Source organism: Rana temporaria, chromosome 2 (genome assembly GCF_905171775.1).
Source record: "Rana temporaria chromosome 2, aRanTem1.1, whole genome shotgun sequence".
Classification (NCBI taxonomy): domain Eukaryota; kingdom Metazoa; phylum Chordata; class Amphibia; order Anura; family Ranidae; genus Rana; species Rana temporaria.
Window position 1 is genome coordinate 457,595,741 of NC_053490.1, and position 20,686 is coordinate 457,616,426.

At 44.2% G+C, this 20,686-nt stretch overlaps 1 protein-coding gene across 1 annotated transcript in view; it reads left to right on the forward strand.

Annotated features, from left to right (window-relative positions):
* BLMH (bleomycin hydrolase) overlaps nucleotides 1–20,230 on the forward strand; it is a 64,576-nt gene extending 44,346 nt beyond the window's left edge. The window contains exons 11-12 of the mRNA XM_040338568.1: nucleotides 10,603–10,672; nucleotides 19,726–20,230. Coding sequence (XP_040194502.1) covers nucleotides 10,603–10,672; nucleotides 19,726–19,874 — 219 coding nt within the window. The 3' untranslated portion in view covers nucleotides 19,875–20,230. The remainder of the gene's footprint in view (nucleotides 1–10,602; nucleotides 10,673–19,725) is intronic.
* Nucleotides 20,231–20,686: the final 456 nt, after the last annotated feature.

Genomic DNA, 20,686 nt, shown 5'->3' on the forward strand with positions numbered 1-20,686 from the left:
ACGGCCGTGGCTTCAGTCTACCATCAGGTATGCCGGCAGGCGGACTACTGGAGTCGCCAGATGCTGGACCAGGGCGACTGGTCTTTGTGCTTGGGGTGTTTCGGCTCCCTTGCAGGAGGTGAGCCTCACATGGCATGGATCTCCTGGCAGCTTGTCTCCGCCGCAAGGGTGTCAGTTAGTGGCCAGGTCTAGTGATCTTGTACAGACGCGTCAGTCGCGCTGGTGGCCCTGTGTTGTCTGTATCGGTGATTTTTTGCCATTCCTCCATGGTAGTTGCTTCCTCGGCCGCTCCACAGAGTGGATGCTGAGGAGATCCCGATGATTCTAATCGCTCCAGATTAATCTCGGCGTCCTTGGTACGCTGATATCGGGCGCCTGGTAGCGGAGGCACCCTGGCGATTGCCAGGGCAGGAGGTTCCTGTCTCAAGGTCCCATACTTCCTCCTGTTGTACAGTCACTGACTTGCTTAACATGGTTATTGGAAGCCAGACTTTAGGTGACCAGGGTCTGTCTGACTCGGTCATCTCAACAGGGCACCGTAGTCTTCTTCCGGAGGATCTACCGTCGCACCTCTCTTGGTGCGAAGGGATGGAGTGACGTCCACGGGCGTACTTTCAATGTCCAGGGTCCTGCTGTTTTTAAAGCTTGGATTGGATCTAAAAATTGCTTAAAGCACCGTTTGGGGGCAGATTTCAGCCTTGGCTGTGTTCTTTTAGTGGCCTTTTTGCGGCCCGTTCCCTGGTGGGTCCCCTTTTTTTGTGTGCAAGGGGTTTGTCATATACTTTCCCCTCTTGGCCCATCTCTTCCCCCATGAGTTTTGACTCTGGTGCTCTCGGTTCTTCAGGAACCTTCCTTTTGGAAACATCAGAGAGATTTTCTCTTGACACTATCTCAGAAGGTGGCCCCTTTAGTGGCCTTTACCTCTGTTAGAGGGGTTTCTAAGTTGGCGGTCTTGTCTTGCAAGCCGCCATGCTTGATCCCCCATAAGGATTAGGTGATGGTGCGCCCGCGACCTTCCCTTCTTCCGAAGGAGGTTTCGGCCTTTCATACTTTAGGCGTGGTACGCGCTTTGCGGGTATACCAGCCTACTACGGCTCCATTTCGGAGCTTCTGACTCTCTTTTGTGTCGGTGTCTGGTCCACAAAAGGGCCTGGCGGTCTCGTCGACCACCATTTCTCGGTGGATCGGGCAGGCCGTCATACAGGCCTATGCTCCTAAGGGCGGGCCCCCCTTTCCGGTCACGGCACTTTCGACCAGGGCAATTGGTGCTTCCTGGGTTTTTTTTTTTTTTTTCCCGACATCATGCGTCGGTCTCACAGGTGTGCGAGGCGGCGATTTGCTCGTCCGTTCACGCTTTTTCCAGAATTTACATGGTTGCTGTGAGTGCATCTTATGATGTTTTTTTCAGCTGCTAGTTTTTGCCGGCGGCTGTTTAAAGTTGCACCTCCTCCGTTGAGGAGCTCTGCTTGTTTTGGGGTGAAGTTAAAATTGTTTTTACTGATATATTTCCCACCCCTCGTTTTTTGACACTGCTTGGGGACGTCCCACTTGTCAAGATTTAAGGAGCTGTGTCCGTCCATGGACGATAAGAGAAAATAGGATTTTTTGTACTCACCGTAAAATCCTTTTCTCTGAAGTCCATGGACGGACACAGCTCCCACCCCTCCTTTTTAGGTTTGTACTGCTTGTTACGAACTGAGGCTGCAAGCTGCAGTGAGGAGGGTTATGTCTGGAGGGACCGCCCCCTGGGCGGGGCTGTTCAACTCTGTTAATGTAACATGTATTTAACTATTTAACATGTTTCTGCCTAGTCCTCTCCTGTAAACAGGGAACATAACCCACTTGTCAAGATTTAAGGAGCTGTGTCCGTCCATGGACTTCAGAGAAAAGGATTTTACGGTGAGTACAAAAAATCCTATTTTTTCAGGATTACCCATCCATCAGACACAATGTTAAAGCGGAGTTCCAGCCAAAAATGGAATTTCCGTTTATCCGGCCCCCCTCCGGTGTTATATTTGGCACCTTTCAGGGGGGAGCAGATACCTAAGTATTTGCTCCCACTTCCGGTGATAGATTCTGTAGCGATCTATGCCATGTCTGGCCCCTCCCCTGTTCCACACCCCTCTCGCTGTCTTCCGGGAGACATACGGGTTCCATATGACAGCAGGGACCAGTCAGGACGTGCAGCGCGACTCGCGCATGCGCAGTAGGGAAACCAGGCTGTGAAGCCGCAAGGCTTCCCTTACTGAAGATGCTGGCGCCTCCTCCCGGGAGCTGAGAGACGGGTCGGCTTCGGGTGAGGAGATCGTGGGCACCCTGGACAGGTAAGTGTCCTCCTTTTTAAAAGTCAGCAGCTGCAGTATTTGTAGCTGTTTGACTTTTTTTTTTTTTGGCAGAACTCCACTTTAATATGGCAATTGTTTGGATAGTTCTAGGGCTAAAAGTAGAGTGTTGTTACAGAAAAACTACAAGCTCAGGTTTATTTGGGAAAGAATAGCCTTTTGCCTAATGTTTCTTTTATATGCTTTTTATTATTAAATCAGTATTGCGCTATGGATGTCTTCATTCCTTTTACATATCCTGTCTTTAACTGCGAGGAAGAGGTTTACCACACTACTCCTGTCATATTGTATGCGGGCAGGCATTATCCTGCTAAAGCGATATCTGACTCTTTTTAATTAAAGCAGTCAGATACATCTGGTAAGCAGATTATTTATCCTCAGCACTTTGGGTGTCGTTTCTCTAGTTTGGTGAAGGAATATTTATCTGTTTCACAGCAAGGTTTCTTCTGTCACTGGATCTTTCTGAACTATCATTATCTGTTGGGACGGTCATACCACTGGATTTCTGTCATTGGATTTTCACTAACTTTATATTTTGTTGGTATCAACTAAGGATATTTTCACATTTGTTTTGCATTAGGTTTAAGTCATGATATAACTATATATGTTAATTGATTCATCACAGGTTCACATTACTCACCATTGTGATATAATCAAGTAGCACCCCTTATCCTACTCTACTTATTCTGGAAACACTGCAACTAAGAATACAGAGCACGTTAATTGGATTTGTTTTAGATTACATGTATGAATATAAATGTAGGCAATGTGTGCAATCTTAAAGGTTACCAAACACTGCTTGATTTACTCTGATTCAACCTGGCTGAAAATAGAGCAGTCTATAGGTAACTTAAATGGGTTGTAAAGGTAAAAAAAAAAATACTAAATAGCTTCCTTTACCTTAGTGCAGTCCTCCTTCACTTACCTCATCCTTTGATTTTTGCTTTTAAGTGTCCTTATTTCTTCTGAGAATACCTCACTTCCTGTTTCACTTCTGTCTGTAACTCCACACAGTAATGCAAGGCTTTCTCCCTGGTGTGGAGTGTCGCGCTCGCCCCCTCCCTTGGACTACAGGAGAGTCAGGGAGCCCACTAACGCACAGCTCCTTTCTCTATCTGCGACATAGAGAGCGTCCTGACTCTCCTGTAGTCCAAGGGAGGGGGTGAGCACAACACTCCACACCAGGGAGAAAGCCTCGCATTACTGTGTGGAGTTACAGACAGAAGAACAGGAAGTGAGGATTTCAACTTTAAGCTGATCTCCTTGCATTGCAACTCTGCATTAGTCAGTGGTAAATGTGGTATACAATCACCCAACAGTAGTTAGTTTCCACAATCCATAACTTAACCGTTCACACAAATACGTTTTAAATTCAAACTGTAACACTGACGTAAGTAATTCTTTTTTTTTTTTTTATTAAACTATAAGAAAAACTTACAAAGTTAGTTTAACTTTTTAATTATAAAACGTATCTAGTATATTGACAGTCAGTCACTTTATAGTAGGCATCACTTTAGCCAGTCACGCAGACATACCAGAGTGTTTACATTTTCTGGAAGCAGACATGATCACATTTTATTGACGATATACCCTGAAGAACTGAACAGTCTTTCGCACAGAATTGTCTGCAAAAACTGCTTAGGACAGGAAAGCAATAGTTATTTTTACCCACTTCCCCTGATGGAGCCTGATACATCCTCCTGCTCCACAGATGCAAAGGTATCTCAATCCAGTGGGTGCAGTTTGCTCGCATCCAGCAGGGTAAGTCTCGCTGTCCGGTGATGTCACAGACATCGACGTCGCCATACTTCTCCCCCCCCCCCCTTCCTTTCGTTAGCAGGCAGAGGCACTTGGGGAAGGGGGAGGAGACCGGTGACGTCTATGTCCGTGACGTTACTGGATTTCCAACGGAACTCCCTGAAGACCCGGAAGCCGACGAAGAGGTGAGTACTGATCAAAATAATTTTAATTAATCAAAATAATTTTAAACGATCAAAAGAATTTTAATCTATCAAAAAAATTAAAGATTAATCGAGGAATTAATCTTTAATTTCCACAGCCCTAATTTCTACCTTCTCTGTTCTCTTCTGAATCATTCAGATGTTCATTAGCAAACTTCAGACGGGCCTGTATGTGTCCCGTTTCTTTTTCTGATGTCTCCAGTAGAGGTCGACCGATATATCGGCAGGTCGATATATCGGCCGATATTTGTCGTTTTTCATCCAAATCGGGCCGATATTTTACAATTCCCGCTAGCGATGCCACGGCTCCGGAGCTAGGCCGGAGCCGCGGCCTTTCCTGATGCTGTGACCGCGGCGGCAATCCGCGGATTGCCGCCGCGGTCACAGCATCAGAAAAGACCGCGGCTTCGGCCTAGCTCCGGAGCCGCGGCCATCTTGGTACACCCAGCGCGGCGTCCCTCCTCTGTTTACGCCCACAGAGGAGGAGGGGCCCGCGCTCGTGGGACACACACCGCTCTGGTGTCTGTACTACGGGGGTCAGTGGGGGTGTCTATATTGGAGGGAGAGGGGGTCTGTACTGAGGGGGGGTGACACCATTTTTTTGCACCAGTGCCACCTGCCAGTGCCAATTAGTGCCACTTGCCATCCAGTGCCATCTGCCAGTAACAATACCAGTGCCACCTTCCATCCAGTGCCATCTGCCAATGCCACCTGCCAGTGCCAATTAGTGCCACCTTCCATCCAGTGCCATTCGCCAATGCCACCTGCCAGTGCCAATACCAGTGCCACCATCCAGTGCCACCTTCCATCCAGTGCCAATACCAGTGCCACCATCCAGTGCCAATTAGTGCCACCTTCCATCCAGTGCCATCCGCCAATGCTACCTGCCAGTGCGAATACCAGTGCCACCATCCAGTGCCAGTAAGTGCCACCTTCCATCCAGTGCCACCTGCCAGTGCGATCCAGTACCACCTACCAGTGCCAACTAAAGCCATAAGTGCCACCTGCCAATGCCAACCAGTGATAACTAGTGCCACCTGCTAGTACCATCTTTCAGTGCCATCCAGTGCAACCTGCCAGTGCCAATAAGTGCCTTCTGCTAGTGCCATCTTCCTTCCAGTGCCACGAGCCAGTGCCACCAATAAAAAATAAAAATCGGCCTAAAATATCGGCCGCAAAAATCGGCATCATATATCGGCCATCGGCCGCCCAGATTTCTAAATATCGGCATCGGCCAGAGAAAAACCCAAATCGGTCGACCTCTAGTCTCCAGCGCATGAGCATATTTTCCTCTGTTTGTAGAACGCCCTTTGTGCTGTCAGTCCTTTCTTTACATGCCATGTCTCTGTTATACCCTCTCCCTACAGCACTGCACCGAGATGCAAGATTTTAGTCCCATTCTGAAGTTCCTGCAAAACCCCATGTGACTCAAAACGTCACAGGATGTGTAAACATAGGCTGTACGGCACAGCACACAGGGGCAGAGAACTGTACTACCATGAGGGAAAAAAAGTATTTGATCCCCCTGCTGATTTTGTACATTTGCCCAATGACAAAGCAATGATCAATCCATCATTTTAATGATAGGTTTATTTTGACAGTGATCGACAGAATAACAACAGAAATATCCAGAAAAACGCATTTCAAAAAAGTTATAAATTGATTTGCATTTTAATGAGTGAAATAGGTAAAATAGGTATTTAATCCTTTATCAATCAGCAAGATTTCTGGCTTCCACGTGTCTTCTATACAGGTAACTTAGGTCTCTTAAAGGGAGTGCTCCTAGTCTCCGCTTGATTCCTGTATAAAAGACACCTGTCCACAGAAGCAATCAATCAGATTCAGATTCAGATCCACCATGGCCAAGACCAAAGAGATGTCCAAGGATGTCGGGAACAAAATTGTAGACCTACACAAGGCTGAATGGGCTACAAGACCATCGGCAAGCAGCTTTGTTTGAGGGTGATGACAGTTGGTGTGATTATTTGTAAATGGAAGAAACACAAAATAACCGTCAATCTCCCTTGGTCATGGGCTCTGCGAGATCTCACCTTGTGAAGTTTCAGTGATCATGAGAACCGTGGGGAATCGGCCCAGAACTACACGGGAGAATCTTGTCAATGATCTCAAGGCAGCTGGGACCATAGCCACCAAGAAAACAATAGGCGACATACTACGCTGTGAAGGACTGAAATCCTGCAGCGCCCGCAAGGTCCCCCCTGCTTAGGAAAGCACATGTACATGCCTGTCTGAAATTTGCAATTAAACATCTGAATGATTCAGAGGAGAACTGGGTAAAAGTTGTGTTCAGATGAGACCAAAATCAAGCTCTTTGGCATCAACTCAACTCGCAGTGTTTTAAGGAGGAGGAATGCTGCCTATGACCCAAAGAACACCATCCCCACCGTCAAACATGGAGGTGGAAACTTTATACTTTGGGGGGTGTTTTTCTGCTAAGGGGACAGGACAACTTCACCACATGAAAGGGAAGATGGACGGGGCCATGTACCGTCAAATCCTGGGTGAGAACCTCCTTCCCTCAGCCATTGCATTAAAAATGGGTCGTGGATGAGTATTCAAGCATGACAATGACCTAAAACACACAGCAACAAATGAGTGGCTCAAGAAGAAGCACTTTAAGGTCCTGGGGTGGCCTAGTCAGTCAGACCTTAATCCCATAGAAAACCTGTGGAGGGAGCTGAAGGTTCGAGTTACCAAATGTCCGCCTCAAAACCTTAATAACTTGGAGAGGTTCTGCAAAGAGGAGTTGGACAAAATACCCCTCCTGAGTTGTGTGCAAACCTGGTGGCCAACTACAAGAAACTTCTTGGCTCTCTGATTACCAACAAGGGTTTTGCCACCAAGTACGAAGTCATGTTTTGCGGAGGGGTCAAATACATTTTTCACTCGTTAAAATGCAAATCAATTTTATAATATTTTTGAAAAGCGTTTTTTGGGGATTCTTTTGTTATTCTGTCTCACTGTTAAAATAAACCTACCATTAGGATTATAGACTGATCATTTCTTTGTCAGTGGGCGAATGTACAAAATCGTCAGGGGATCAAAAAATCTTTCCCCTAACTTTATGCACAGTTACTGCGCATGCGTGAGATTACAGATGGAACAAAGCGCAGAAGTGTACAGCGCTCTGTGGACACGAAAGACATCAGCTAACATGGCGCCAGCTTCTCCAGGGAACTAAGGCCCAGATTCTCAAAGAAGCGCCTATCTTTAGGTGGCGTAGCGTATCTCAGATACACTACGCCGCCGTAACTTAGAGCGGCAGGTCCCGTATTCAGAAACAACTTGCGCTCTAAGTTATGGCGGCGTAGTGTATCTGACACGGCGTAAGCCCGCCTAATTCAAACTAGGCTGGTAGGGGGCGTGTTGTATGTAAATGTTTCGTGACCCCACGTAAATGACGCTCTTATCGAACGGCGCATGCGCGCGCATGCTCAGTATCACGTCGAATTTTCAAAGTAAATTACGCCCGCTCAATGCTTAGGCGACGTGAACGTAACCTACGCCCAGCCCCATTCACGGACGACTTACATAAACGACGTAAAATACGACGCTGTTCGGACGTTTCCGACGTCCATACCTAACATGACTTACCCCTGCTTTATGAGCGGTAACTTTACGCCGGGCGCACGTACGTTCGTGAATCGGCGTATCTAGCTAATTTGCATATTCTATGCGGAAATATACGGAAGTGCCCCTAGAGGCCAGCGTAAATATGCACCCTAAGATACGACGGCGTAAGAGACTTGCGCCGCTCGTATCTAGGTAACTGTGAGGCGTATCTGATTCTATGAATCGGGCGCGGAGATGCGACGCCTCGCACTCTGTTACGCGGCATATCTGTAGATACGCTGTCGTAACTCCGGGCCTAAGATTTTAAAAATCACTTCAAAATATGTAAGAGACATGTGAAGGGACCTCATATTAATGGAGAATGTTTTGTAAAGCTTTATTGTGCTGCCTTTATTAGTGAAGGGCAGAGTTTATTACCACTTTGTTATGTAGGCGTTTCTTTACTTTTCCATTAATATGGTTGCTGCTGTTCTTAAGACAGTACCCTCGGTTCACCCCCCTCGCCTTGGGGAGTTGTCTGGCATATAGAAGCCTCATTGTATGCTTATTGTGAAAGAAAAGAAAATTGGGCCTATGTTATTGCAACATACTGAACTAATGAGTGTTGTACACTGCTAGGACCATGGAAGGGAATTCACCAGATATGCATACACTGACCTTTTCTTCCCCTGATAGTTACATGATGTTCTGTATTTCCTTCTGGTTATTATCCGGATTATCTAGAAAAAAACAATGCCGGGAGAGGTTGGGGGAGAAAGAGAAACATAGCTGGGAATTTGTGCTGTCCGATTAGGGACGGTAAGGGATTGAGTGATTTTTAAATCCACAGCTGCATCTGAGCAAAAGTAAAGCCGTTGGCATGGATTTAACTTTGTGGCTCTCATTAACTCTGGAAACCCAAACTAATAGCTTAAAAGGTAGAGGATTATCGGCTGCTCCTGTCTGAACTAGGCACTTGCTTATTTTCCCTTATCAAAACTGTAAATGTCACCCGGTCTGGTCTGCGTCTCTGCAGGTGAAAACTAGGGTCAGCCAGTCAGATGTGCGACAGACTTACAGTGGCCATACATTATACAATTTTCCTTTTCGATTTTTGAAAAACGATGTAATGGAAGGTCAAACCTAAACCACAGTTTTAACAACTTCAATACAGGGCACTTCCCCTTCCTGCCCAAGCCAAGTTTCAGCTTTCAATGCTGTTGCATTTTAAATAACAATTGTGCGGTCATGAAACACTGTACCCCCAAAAAAAAATACCCACAAATAGAGCTTTATTTTGGTAAGATTTTATTACCACTGAGTTTTTTTTATTTTTTCCGCTTCAAATTAAAAAAAGACAGAAGATTAAATAAAAAATAAAATAAAGTATTTTCTTTTGTTTCTGTTATAAAACTGTGTAAATAAGTAAGTTTTGTCCTTCACCAATGAGCACTGATGAGGTGGCACTAATTATGAGGCACACTTATGTGGCACTGATAAGCGGCATTGATAAGCAGCACTGATAGGTCGCACTGATATGCAGCACTGGCAGGTGGCAATGATGGGCACTCATAGGCGGCAATTACTGATGGGCAAAGATTGGCATTTCAATGGGCACTAGTGGTCTCTAGTGGGCATCCCTGGTGGTCTCTAGTGGGCACGCTCGACAGGTCTGCACTAATAATCCATGCGCTGATTATCGGCGCAGACCACCCCTGTCAGGAAAGCTGCTGATCGGCTCTCCTCTTCTCATACACTGTGAGCGTGACTTTCTTGTTACCATGTGATGAGCTGTGTTTGGACAAAGCTGATCAAATGGTAAAGAGCCTACGTCATATGCTCTTTATAGGCATCGGAGACGTGGCGTTTCCGTTGAATTCTGCGTCGAGTATGCAAATTAGCTAGTTACGGCGATCCGCGAACGTACGTCCAGCCGGCGCATTTTTTTACGTCGTTTGCGTTCAGCTTTTTTCGGCGTATAGTTAAAGCTGCTATATGGTGGCGTACTCAATGTTAAGTATGGTCGTCGTTCCCGCGTAGAAATTTGAAATTTGTACGTCGTTTGCGTAAGTCGTTCGCAAATAGGGATTTGCGTAGAATGACGTCACCGTCGGAAGCATTGGCTTGTTCCGGGTTCATTTCGAGCATGCGCACTGGGATACCCCCACAGACGGGCGCATGTGCAGTTAAAAAAAACGTTGTTTACGTCGGGTCACGACGTATTTACATAAAACACGCCCCCATCACAGAGATTTGATTGCCGCGCCATTACGCCGCCAAAGATGCACTACGCCGCCGTAACTTACAGCGCAAATTCTTTGAGGGTTTGGGAAAAAAAAGGTAAGTTACGGCGGCGTAGTGTATCTTAGATACGCTACGCCCGGCGTAATAATGGGCCGTTGTACGTGGATCTACCCCTATGTCTGTGATAACCCAGAATTAAACTACATCTATGATTATACTACTTCTACAGATCACAGCACAGCACAAACCTGGGATCTGTATTGTACTCTACCAAATTTCTTTACCCTTTTAGCTCATTTAACATTCAGTGTAAGCAGCCCACAACTGATGTATCCTCTTTAGTAAGATGTATCAAACTGTGCACTGGGAGCGTGCTTTATTTTTTATAAGAGAGAGAGAAGTCATGCTATATGAAAAGCATATTATTTAATCCTGAGTTCAGTTTTTTGCCTTCTTAACATTCTATATATCTTAATTTTCAGGAAGAACATGAAGGGCAGTATGAAAAATGGCGAGTAGAGAACTCATGGGGCGATGATCGTGGAAATAAAGGTAAGGGAGACCCGACGTCTAGCATATAGTAGGAGATGGCTGCTTCTCTTAAAAACAGCTTTTATACATTTTATAAGAATCGGGCTGCCTGGTGTTTGAAGCTAAACCTTTGCACTGAAACTATTAGATCTTTGTTGTTGCTGGTCATTAAAGTGGTTGTTAAGCCACTCTAACCTGTTTGCACCATCAGCACTGCTTTCCTATTGTTGTGTCCCCCTCTGTGTATGATTTATAAAAATAAATGCTACAAATACCAGATTTCAGAGCTGAGATCACGATCACATGACCCGCCGGATTCCTCCCTTCCTCCCTTGACAGATGCAGCGGGCGGGGCCGAGATTCCCCTGCTTACGTCAGTTGGGAGGGGAGGAGGAAGAAAAGGGGAGATCCAGACAGTCATGTGATCACAATCTCCTCTCTGAAATTGGGTATTTGCAGCATTTATTTTTAAAAAGCATACACAGAGGGGGGACACTACAATAGGAGGCAGTTCTGATTAGTGTTATTCAAGCAGCAGGAGGGGGGGCATTATTGTCATGGGCTGACAGGGAGGGAGAGAGGAGACAGATAGCAGGGCTGTGGGTGACAGAGGCACATAAACTGGTCACGGTGTCTGAGCTCAGCAGCCATAATGCACTGTGGTCTGTTTACATAGGGGAGGTAGAAACTGGCAGGATAAGCCTGTTTTTATTTTAGGTGTTACAGGGAGCCAAATGACACGGCACATGCACTTTGTCCTATAACTTGCTTTAAAGGAGCAGGATCCATTTTTTGGGGGTTTTAATATCTGCAGCTTTATTGCACTTCCAAGCAAAAAAACTTCTTGTTCTGCAGATGCTTGGTCTAGAACAGTGGTTGTATGTACTTTTTATTTTAGTGAAATTTGATTGCCTCATACATATAGGGGAGTACACAAAGTTTTTAAATAACGTAAACCACTTTAACCAAAAAAAAAATCCAATCCAAATGCAAAATGTAATGGTCACTTATGAAAATGAAATGCAATCATCTTGTGAAAATTAAACCAAACCATTTTATTTCTGCTTAAATCTTACTAACTGCTGCTAGAAACTGAGCATTAGCACTTGCTATTATGGAGTGGCCCAAGATAGTGGTTGTGCAGAGGATGATGATACAAATTTACGTGGTGAACATGGGCCAAAAAGCACTTGGGTGGGTTAGCACTATAAGAAGTATCAAGTTTTCTTTCATGTGGAAACCATTGTTTGAGAAAACATAGTGAATTTAAATGCGTGTTTAGTGTTTTTTTTTTTTTTATCTGACCCTCACAGACCTCCTGAAACTCATCCATTGATCTCTTGGGGGTCTATACAATTGGTCTGGAGGACCAGTTATAATTATACTTTTAAGATGTCTTTTTGAAGTCAATCTACCCAAAACAGAAATGTATGGGTGCCTACCTGTGGGCCTAAGTATCCACTAGTTTTATATCTTTGGGTATTCCTTTCATTTGGATGGCTTTACAGATGAAAAAGTTACCTGCTCATGGTCCTGGTGAAAATAGGAATCGCTATAAGTAGGGATGCACCATTGCCAAGCATTTGAGTGAATATCAGTACTCGCCCAAATGCTCCAGATACCGGAACCGATTTTTTTGCGGTGCAATTTGCGTCTATACAAAATGAATGGGCGCATATCGCACTGCAAAGAATCGCATGTGATTTGAACAGGAATGTGGTGCAATTCCTGTCTGAATCATGCAATTTCTTCCACCCCTCTTTTGTGTGTGTGTGTGTGTGTGTGTGTGTGTGTGTGTGTGTGTGTGTGTGTGTGTGTATAGAAAGGGATTAAAGTGGCATCTAGTGGGCAGTTTAAAAAAAAATGTTAACGCGCAGTACATATCTGGTAGCAAATCAGGGCTGCTGGAGGTACTCGCGGGGCTAGAGAAGATGTGGAGGCGGCCCACCTCTAAGCTGGCATCACTTCCGCCCTATGCCCATGGGGTCCCGGAACTTCTCCAGCCCTGTAAGCACCTCCAGTGTCCCTGATTTGCTACCGGATTTGTACTGTGAGTATTGGTACTCGTGATTGGCAAGTACTTAACCGAAAGTATCGGTATTCATACTCGCTGATTTAAAAATGCTATTGGTGCAATCTTAACTAGGCTGGGTAAGGTGGACCTATCCATGAAAAAAGGGATCCCAAGTAAATAAGGGATTTTCTATTTTTTTTTATATATATATATATATATATACTCAATATCCACATTAAGCACTTGAAGCAGACAGTAGTGTTGTGCAGTAACATGCACAAAGCAATCATTTTCTACATTATTAACTGAAAGCTGGTTTCTGATTGGGTGAATAAGCTTCAAAATGTTGCAGTTACACGAGTCATTTTTTAGTGTATAGCAAAAAAAAAATTTTTGTAACCACTTCAAGACCCACTAATGTACGTTACCGGTTTGAAGTTTATTTTTTTTTCTTCAGCTGGCTATCCTCTTTCATAGAAAAACAATCCAAGCTTCTGATCAGCCGCTGGATCGCTTCTAGAAGCAGCAGGAGTCATTTCATTAAAATTAAAGTGCATTTTTTTTCCCCCAAAAAAAATGCGTTTTGAAAGACCGCTGCGCAAATATCGTGCGACATAAAAAATGGCAAAGACCGCTATTTTATTTTCTCGGGTCTCTGCTAAAAAAAAAAAAAAAATACATATGTTTGGGGGTTCCAAGTAATTTTTTAGAAAAAAAAAATACTGATTTAAACTTGTAAACAAAGTGTCAGAAGAAGGCTTGGTCTTAAAGTGGTTAATGTTTTGGATGGGGTAGAGAAGGGTTAGGCTCTATCAGATAGCAGTATGGGTAGCTTTCCCTTTAAATTCTGTGCAGGAGACACAACGGTAAATGTGAGTAAATTGCCCCAAAATGAAGGGAATTCCAATCTTGTCCCAGTTGGGTGATTTATCCTTACCTTTGCTCTGGTCAATGCCTCAGTGACAATGGTCAGGTCTCAGGCCTTATTTAAATGTCAAGTAAATCAAAAGAAATTAATGATCTGATAAACGGGTCTTTTAAAGTACTGTAGCTGCTGACATTTAATATACAATAACTTGCCAGTCCAGGGATCCAGCACTGTCATCACCCAGGCAGGTACTTTGCCAGTCTTCGGGTCCCCGGCGCTGCCATCTTGCTCATTTTGCTCACAGAAGCCAGCTGTGACTTTCTGAGGGGTCTAAACCTCTGCCTAGGCAAGTTGAGGGGAACTTGGACCACTTACCTGCCAGAAATACCTATAGATACCCGTTCCAAGACCAGCAGAGGAAGGAGGATCAGCAAACTTCCATTTTTCAAGTGCCATTCTGCTATAAGTGTGTTATCAGCTGTCGGGCCAGTGCCTTGTATGACACAACCTGGCAGCACCGATCATTTATTCACATAACGCAAAAACCCCGTTGGTGCTGACTGAAGTCTGACAATAAATTAGCCAGTATTTTGTCACCAATATGTTTCCTCATTGAGACAAAAACTATTTGTGTGTTACATTTAAAGCGGAGTTCCAGGCTTTTTTGTTTATTAAAAAGCAGCAGCTACAAAAAGTTTACCTGCTGACTTTTAATAAACTGACACTCACCTGTCCCACGGTCCAGCGATGCTTCTCTCCGCCGCCGTTCTAGTCACTGTGGGCACCGGGGCATGCACGAGTTGGGCTGCGCTTTCCCAGTGGAGGGAGGGGTGAGAGAAGAAGTCACCTAGGCGAAAGAAGGAAGTGGGACAGGAAGTGTCACTCAAATGAAAGTACCCACTCGCCCATGTGGCATGTAAGGGGGTGAGGAGTGCTTAAAGTGGAAGTTCCACTCCGCTTTAAACACATCTTAAAGTGATACCAAACTGTATCCTTAGTCTCCAAAGATAATCCTTACACATCTACTACTTAATGGCTCCTGTATTTTTATTTTTCATGAAATTGTTGCTTACCATTTCATTCTGCCTGCTTGTAATGTGCCCAAACATCCCTTTTCCCCTTAAATTCCATTTACTTGGAATACGCAATGCATATCAGTTGTAGTCATGTGCACTGCTATATGCATGCTACAAATCCCAGTCTATAGTCATTATACAGCTCGGGAGTGAGCAAGAGAGGGTGTTGAGTTCCAACCTACAGTGAGATCATGGAGGATGAACTTGTCCACCCTCTAACAGGAAGATGGTTCACAGCAGCAAAAAAGTACCTTCTATTGCTCTCGGCCCCTTCCAATTTTAAGTACGATTAGTTTAACCACTTCCCGACCTCCTCATGTACATATACGTCAGCAGAATGGCACGGACAGGCACAAGCACGTACCTGTACGTCCTCTGCTTGACGTGGGTGGGGGGTCCGATCGGGACCCCCCCGGTACATGCGGAGGTCAGGTCCGCTCGGGGAGCGATCCGGGACGACGGCGCGGCTATTTGTTTATAGCCGCTCCGTCGCGATCGCTCCCCGGAGCTGAAGAACGGGGAGAGCCGTGTGTAAACATCGAGTGATCCCTTTTATAGGGAAGACTCGATCGATGGTGTCAGTCCTACAGCCACACCCCCCTACACTAGTAAACACACAAAGTAATCCCCAAATGTTACAGCGCCCCCTGTGTTTAACTCCCAAACTGCAACTGTCTTTTTTACAATAAAGAATGCAATTTAAATGCATTTTTTGCTGTGAAAATGACAATGGTCCCAAAAATGTGTCCGAAGTGTCCGCCATAATGTCGCAGTCACGAAAAAAATCGATCGCCGCCATTGCTAGTAAAAAAAATAAAAATGCAAAAAAACTATCCACTATTTTGTAAACGCTATAAATTTTGCGCAAACCAACCGATAAACGATTATTGCGATTTTTTTTTTTATACCAAAAATAGGTAGAAGAATACGTATCGGCCTAAACTGAGGAAAAAAAATTTTTATATATGTTTTTGGGGGATATTTATTACAGCAAAAAGTAAAAAATATTGAATTTTTTTTTAAATTGTCGCTCTATTTTTGTTTATAGCGCAAAAAATAAAAACCGCAGAGGTGATCAAATACCACCAAAAGAAAGCTCTATTTGTGGGGAAAAAAGGACGCCAATTTTGTTTGGGAGCCACGTCGCACGACCGCAAAATTGTCTGTTAAAGCGACGCAGTCCCGAACTGTAAAAACCCCTTGGGTCTTTAGCCAGCATATTGGTCCGGGGCTTTAGTGGTTAAACCAGAGTTTAGTGTTGCTTTAAACGTATCTAGGTATAATTCATTTGCCTATGTAAAGTTATATACCTATGTAACTTGATGGCTTTGACATTTTGGATCCCCAGACTGTTTTATGTGGACTTTTCCAAAGCAAAAAGATAGCTGTGCATTTAGTTGTGTAATGAAAAGGAAATCACGGCTGGATTGCTTATACGGGACGAGGGTAACCTGAAACTGTATGTGCATTAAATCTGTATCCACCATTGCCTGGATAACATTTATTCAATGCTAATACCTGAAATCCCTCCAATCTCCAACTACCGCATTAATTAGTAGAGTTTCCAGGGTTGTAACACAGACTGTCTGGAATGGGCCTCTGCAAAGCGCCACGGAGATTACAGCAAGAGATTCCGTAGCCGATTATTGGATACGCCTTTTCACTGCAGAAATGTTCTTTGTACATGTGCCAGAACATGCGGATCGGTGATGTTCTGTGATTGCAGCTATAAAGATCATTTGTAGTATTAGACTTATCTCATTTGTATTCCAATTTCCACCCTTGGGTTAAGTGGATGTTCCCTGGATGTATCAAAGACTTGTAGTTTAAAATATAAAGTATTTGATTTATTGCTGTGCTTTTGTTTGGTGGTTCGATGAATATATTCTCCTTGCATAATATTTGTTAATGATGACATCCAGTCAGAATGGAAAATAAAGTGAACCTGTTTGCAGAAACTTGTAATGTGTATTAAAGCGGAGGTTCACCCTAATAGCATGTATATCTGATCAACTCCCTTATATTTGTAACAAGTACTGTCCGCAATTCGTTTTTTTTTTTTTTTTTTATGCTTTACGTACCTTGTAATCCATTTTTTCAATCTATTTTTCCCCGCGGGAGTAGGCGTTTCTATGCTCTATGTTCTATGATTGACGTCTGTTCGCCCCGGCAGATAAGGCCCCGCCCCCCGTATTGCGTAGGCGCGCACGAGTTACGGGGCTTCCGAAAAAAGCCGAACATGAGGAGATGTGAGTCGGCTCTATACGGTGCATGCGCTCTGCATGTTCGGCTTTTTTCGGAAGCCCCGTAACTCGTGCGCGCCTACGTAATATGGGGGGCGGGGCCTTATCTGCCGGGGGGCGAACAGACGTCAATCATCTGGGCGACCTCCCAGATGACAATCCCCCTAGGCATAGAAACACCTACTCCCGCGGGGAGAAGTAGATTGAAAAAATGGATTACAAGGTACGTAAAGCATAAAAAAAAAACTAATTGCGGACAGTACTTGTTACGACTATAAGGGAGTTGGTCAGATATACATGTTATTAGGGTGAACCTCCGCTTTAACCACTTCAGCCCCAGACCATTTGGCTGCCAAATGACCAGGCCACTTTTTGCGATTCGGTACTGTATCACTTTAACTGACAATTGGCTATATATATATATATATATATATATATATATATATATATATATATATATATATATATATATATATATATATATATATATATATATAAATATTATAATACAGTTTTTTTCTTAATACAAGAAACAATGCACAATAATATACTTTACATCACACTTGCTTGGATTGATATTTTTTAAATATACTGTATTTTACAGAAGCATTTACCATAGTTGAGCAGATGATACATTGGGGTAGATTTACTAAAACTGGTGCACTCAGAATCTGGTTCAGCTGTGTCTGGTAGCCAATCAGCTTCTAACTTCAGCTTGTTCAGTTAAGCTTTGACATTAAAACCTGGAAGCTGATTGGTTTCTATGCAGAGTTGTACCAGACTTTGCACTCTCCAGTTTTAGTAAATAACCCCCACTATCATAGGTTTGGAATTTTGAAAGTGGAACTGCAAATCCCAATCCATCTCTACAAGCTTTTAGTCTAAGGAGCGTGCTAAGAATTGTAGTTCCTCTAGTTACTAAAGAGATGCAGAGCCTTACCCAACACGTTATTTATTTGTAACACAAATGGCACGGATTAGGAATTTAGGTGGGGCTAGAAAGGAAACCGTGTAGGGCAAGAAAGCAGCACAGCACAATGGCCGGCACTCTGCCTATCTGCTCGGCCTATCCTCCTTGTGAAAACTGAAGGAACTGTTCTTGTTTTCCTTCCCTGTAATCATGACATTGTGTCATTCAGCTGCTTCCAGGATGGTAACCAAAGCATGATTCCAACTATAGAAGATCACACGTTTCAGAAACACATTCTTAGCCAATTTATTAGGTACATTTTCTTAATGGGATCAAGGCCCCACTGCCCCAGATGGTCTCCTGGTGTTAGTCTGTTTATTGCTGTTATCCTTGTGTTTTAAAATACTTAATACCACCAGTAACATTGCATATATAATGCGAAAATGTTCTTGTAAATGTTAAACTTTAGAAACGTGTGTGATACTGAGATGATGGTGATAGTTGTAGTCTAAAAGGAAATCTTCCACCGATTGGGTACACAGATTGAGCTAAGAAACCTTTCATCGTAAGAAGAATACAAAATATTTGGTTCCCCCAGAATTTCTTGTGGCAGGTTGCCTAGGCTGTCCAGATGCCTCCTGGGAAATTTATGTCACCAGGGTTCCTTCTTCCCATCTGGAGATGCAATTACAACAAGGTGGGGGTGGGAATACCTCAATATACCACGTTTTTTTGTTTAGAAATACCCATTTTTGTGAAGAAAAGCACACCTGTGTATGTGAAATATATGTGCAGAAAGTAAGTATTGCTAGTCCTAGTACTTGTATTGTTTGTACTGCTCCTCACTGGCTTTTCATAGTGAAAAAATGGCTTCTCTCATGGTTTAAAGGGAGAGGTGCTCCTGGTCTGCTCTGGCGTGAGCTTTGTTCACATTGACTGTAATGTAGTGGAGAAGTAAGCAGAACCACTTAATTTACAAAGGCTGCATTGAGCTTCAACCAGGGGACGCTGGCCCACTATGTCAATCTGCTGGATCCATTTTTTTTCTTGGTGTCAAAAGTGATTCATGTTTATAGCAGAGGAAGGAGACCGCAGACAGATATGACACTTAGGGGGTAATCCACAAAAGGAATACGCCGTCGTATCCCTGTTTCTATCTATGGAACTGATCCACAGAATCAGTTTACCATAGATAGGCAGAAGATCCGACATGTGTAATTGAATTACACTGTCGGATCTTAAGGATGCAATTCTAGGCTGGCCGCTAGGTGGCGAGGCCATTGCGGCCGGCCTAGAATATGCAAATGAACACTTACGGCGATCCACGAACGTTCCGACGGGCCCGTCGCGCTAAATCTACGTCGAGTTACGCCGCGTAAAAATAGGGCTGAGTCCTATTTGACTAAGCCCTATTAAGTATGGCCGTCGTTCCCGCGTCGAAATTTTAAACTCTACGTCGTTTGCGTAAGACGTTCGTGAATGGCGCTGGACGCCATTTACATTAACGTCTAAGCAAATGACGTCGGAGCGACGTCAGTTAGCGCAATGCACGTCGGGTAAGTTACCCGACGGAGCATGCGCAGTACGTCCGGCGCGGGAGCGTGCCTAATTTAAATGGGACTCGCCCCATTAGATTCGGCACGCCTTGCGCCGGACGGATTTGAGTTACACCGCCGCAAATTTCCAGGTAAGTGTGTTGTGGATCGATACCTAACTTAAGAAATTTGCGGCAGTGTAACTTAAATCACTTAAGTTACGTTGCGCTGCGGGGCTGTGGATTTGGCCCTTAGTGCTCTGGATTGAGACGGGTACACACGCTTGAGAAATATGCTTTGTTCATATTTCATGTCTGAGGTTTACAATCACTTTAAGTATTTTTTATAACTTTTTATTTTAAGATAATGTGTTGCTTTTTAACTACAGCAGAATTGTCCTTTAATCAATACTTTCTCTATCCACCCAGGCTATCTGATCATGACGGATGAGTGGTTCTCGGAATATGTCTATGAGGTGGTTGTGGATAAGAAGCACGTCCCTGAAGAAGTCCTGGAGGTTTTAAAGCAGGACCCTGTGGTGCTACCAGCCTGGGACCCAATGGGCGCATTGGCTTAAAAAATAAGTGACTGCTCTTTTTGTTTTGGCCTCTCCATCTTCATCATCATTTTCATTATCACCAAGACTAGAAATTCCCTTCTCCCATCTCAGTGTAGCACTGGAACAATAGAGTCAAGCAAACACTGCATGTTTTCTCATGAAATAGAAGAGGGATACACTTTGATCCCCAGCAGTCTGCTGTACCTCGAACCCAGCACTCAGGAAATCTCTTCACCCAGATCATCTCACATTCTGTAATTCAGTCTTTTTTGGTACCAAATTATAGATTACATTGTTAGATCTTTTACCCATAATGATGGCAAAATCCATCTCCACTAATAATGGACCAGAAGAGGTGATTGTAGCATAAAAACGTGCTCTCCCTTAAATGTATTTTCCTGAACCTCATCTAGGCCTGACTGGCTGCAATTTGAATTACACTAAATGTCTTTTACATTGACACCTACAGTACATAGGAAGAGTCACAGAAAGGGTTACTTGTACTGGACATAGCAAATTAGATAAAATGGCACAATAGCGTGCGCATGGCCGTGTACAGTATGGTCTGTCTGTGCGTCTGTGCTCTAAAACGCCATACTGCTAGCGCCTTGGCTGGCACGTTTCCCCCGAATAGGCGTCAGCTGGGATTGGAGGCTCATTGCTTCTTCCCAGCTCCAAAATTGGCCTTTTCAATGACCGCGGGGGGGGGGGGTGATGATTGTGGTGATATTACTTTCCCAGTCATGTGACTGTGTTCATGCCTAGCAGTTGACAGGGGAGTAGGTCACAAGCTTCCCCATGCCTGAAGGTGTCAGGTAGTCTTCCCTGTT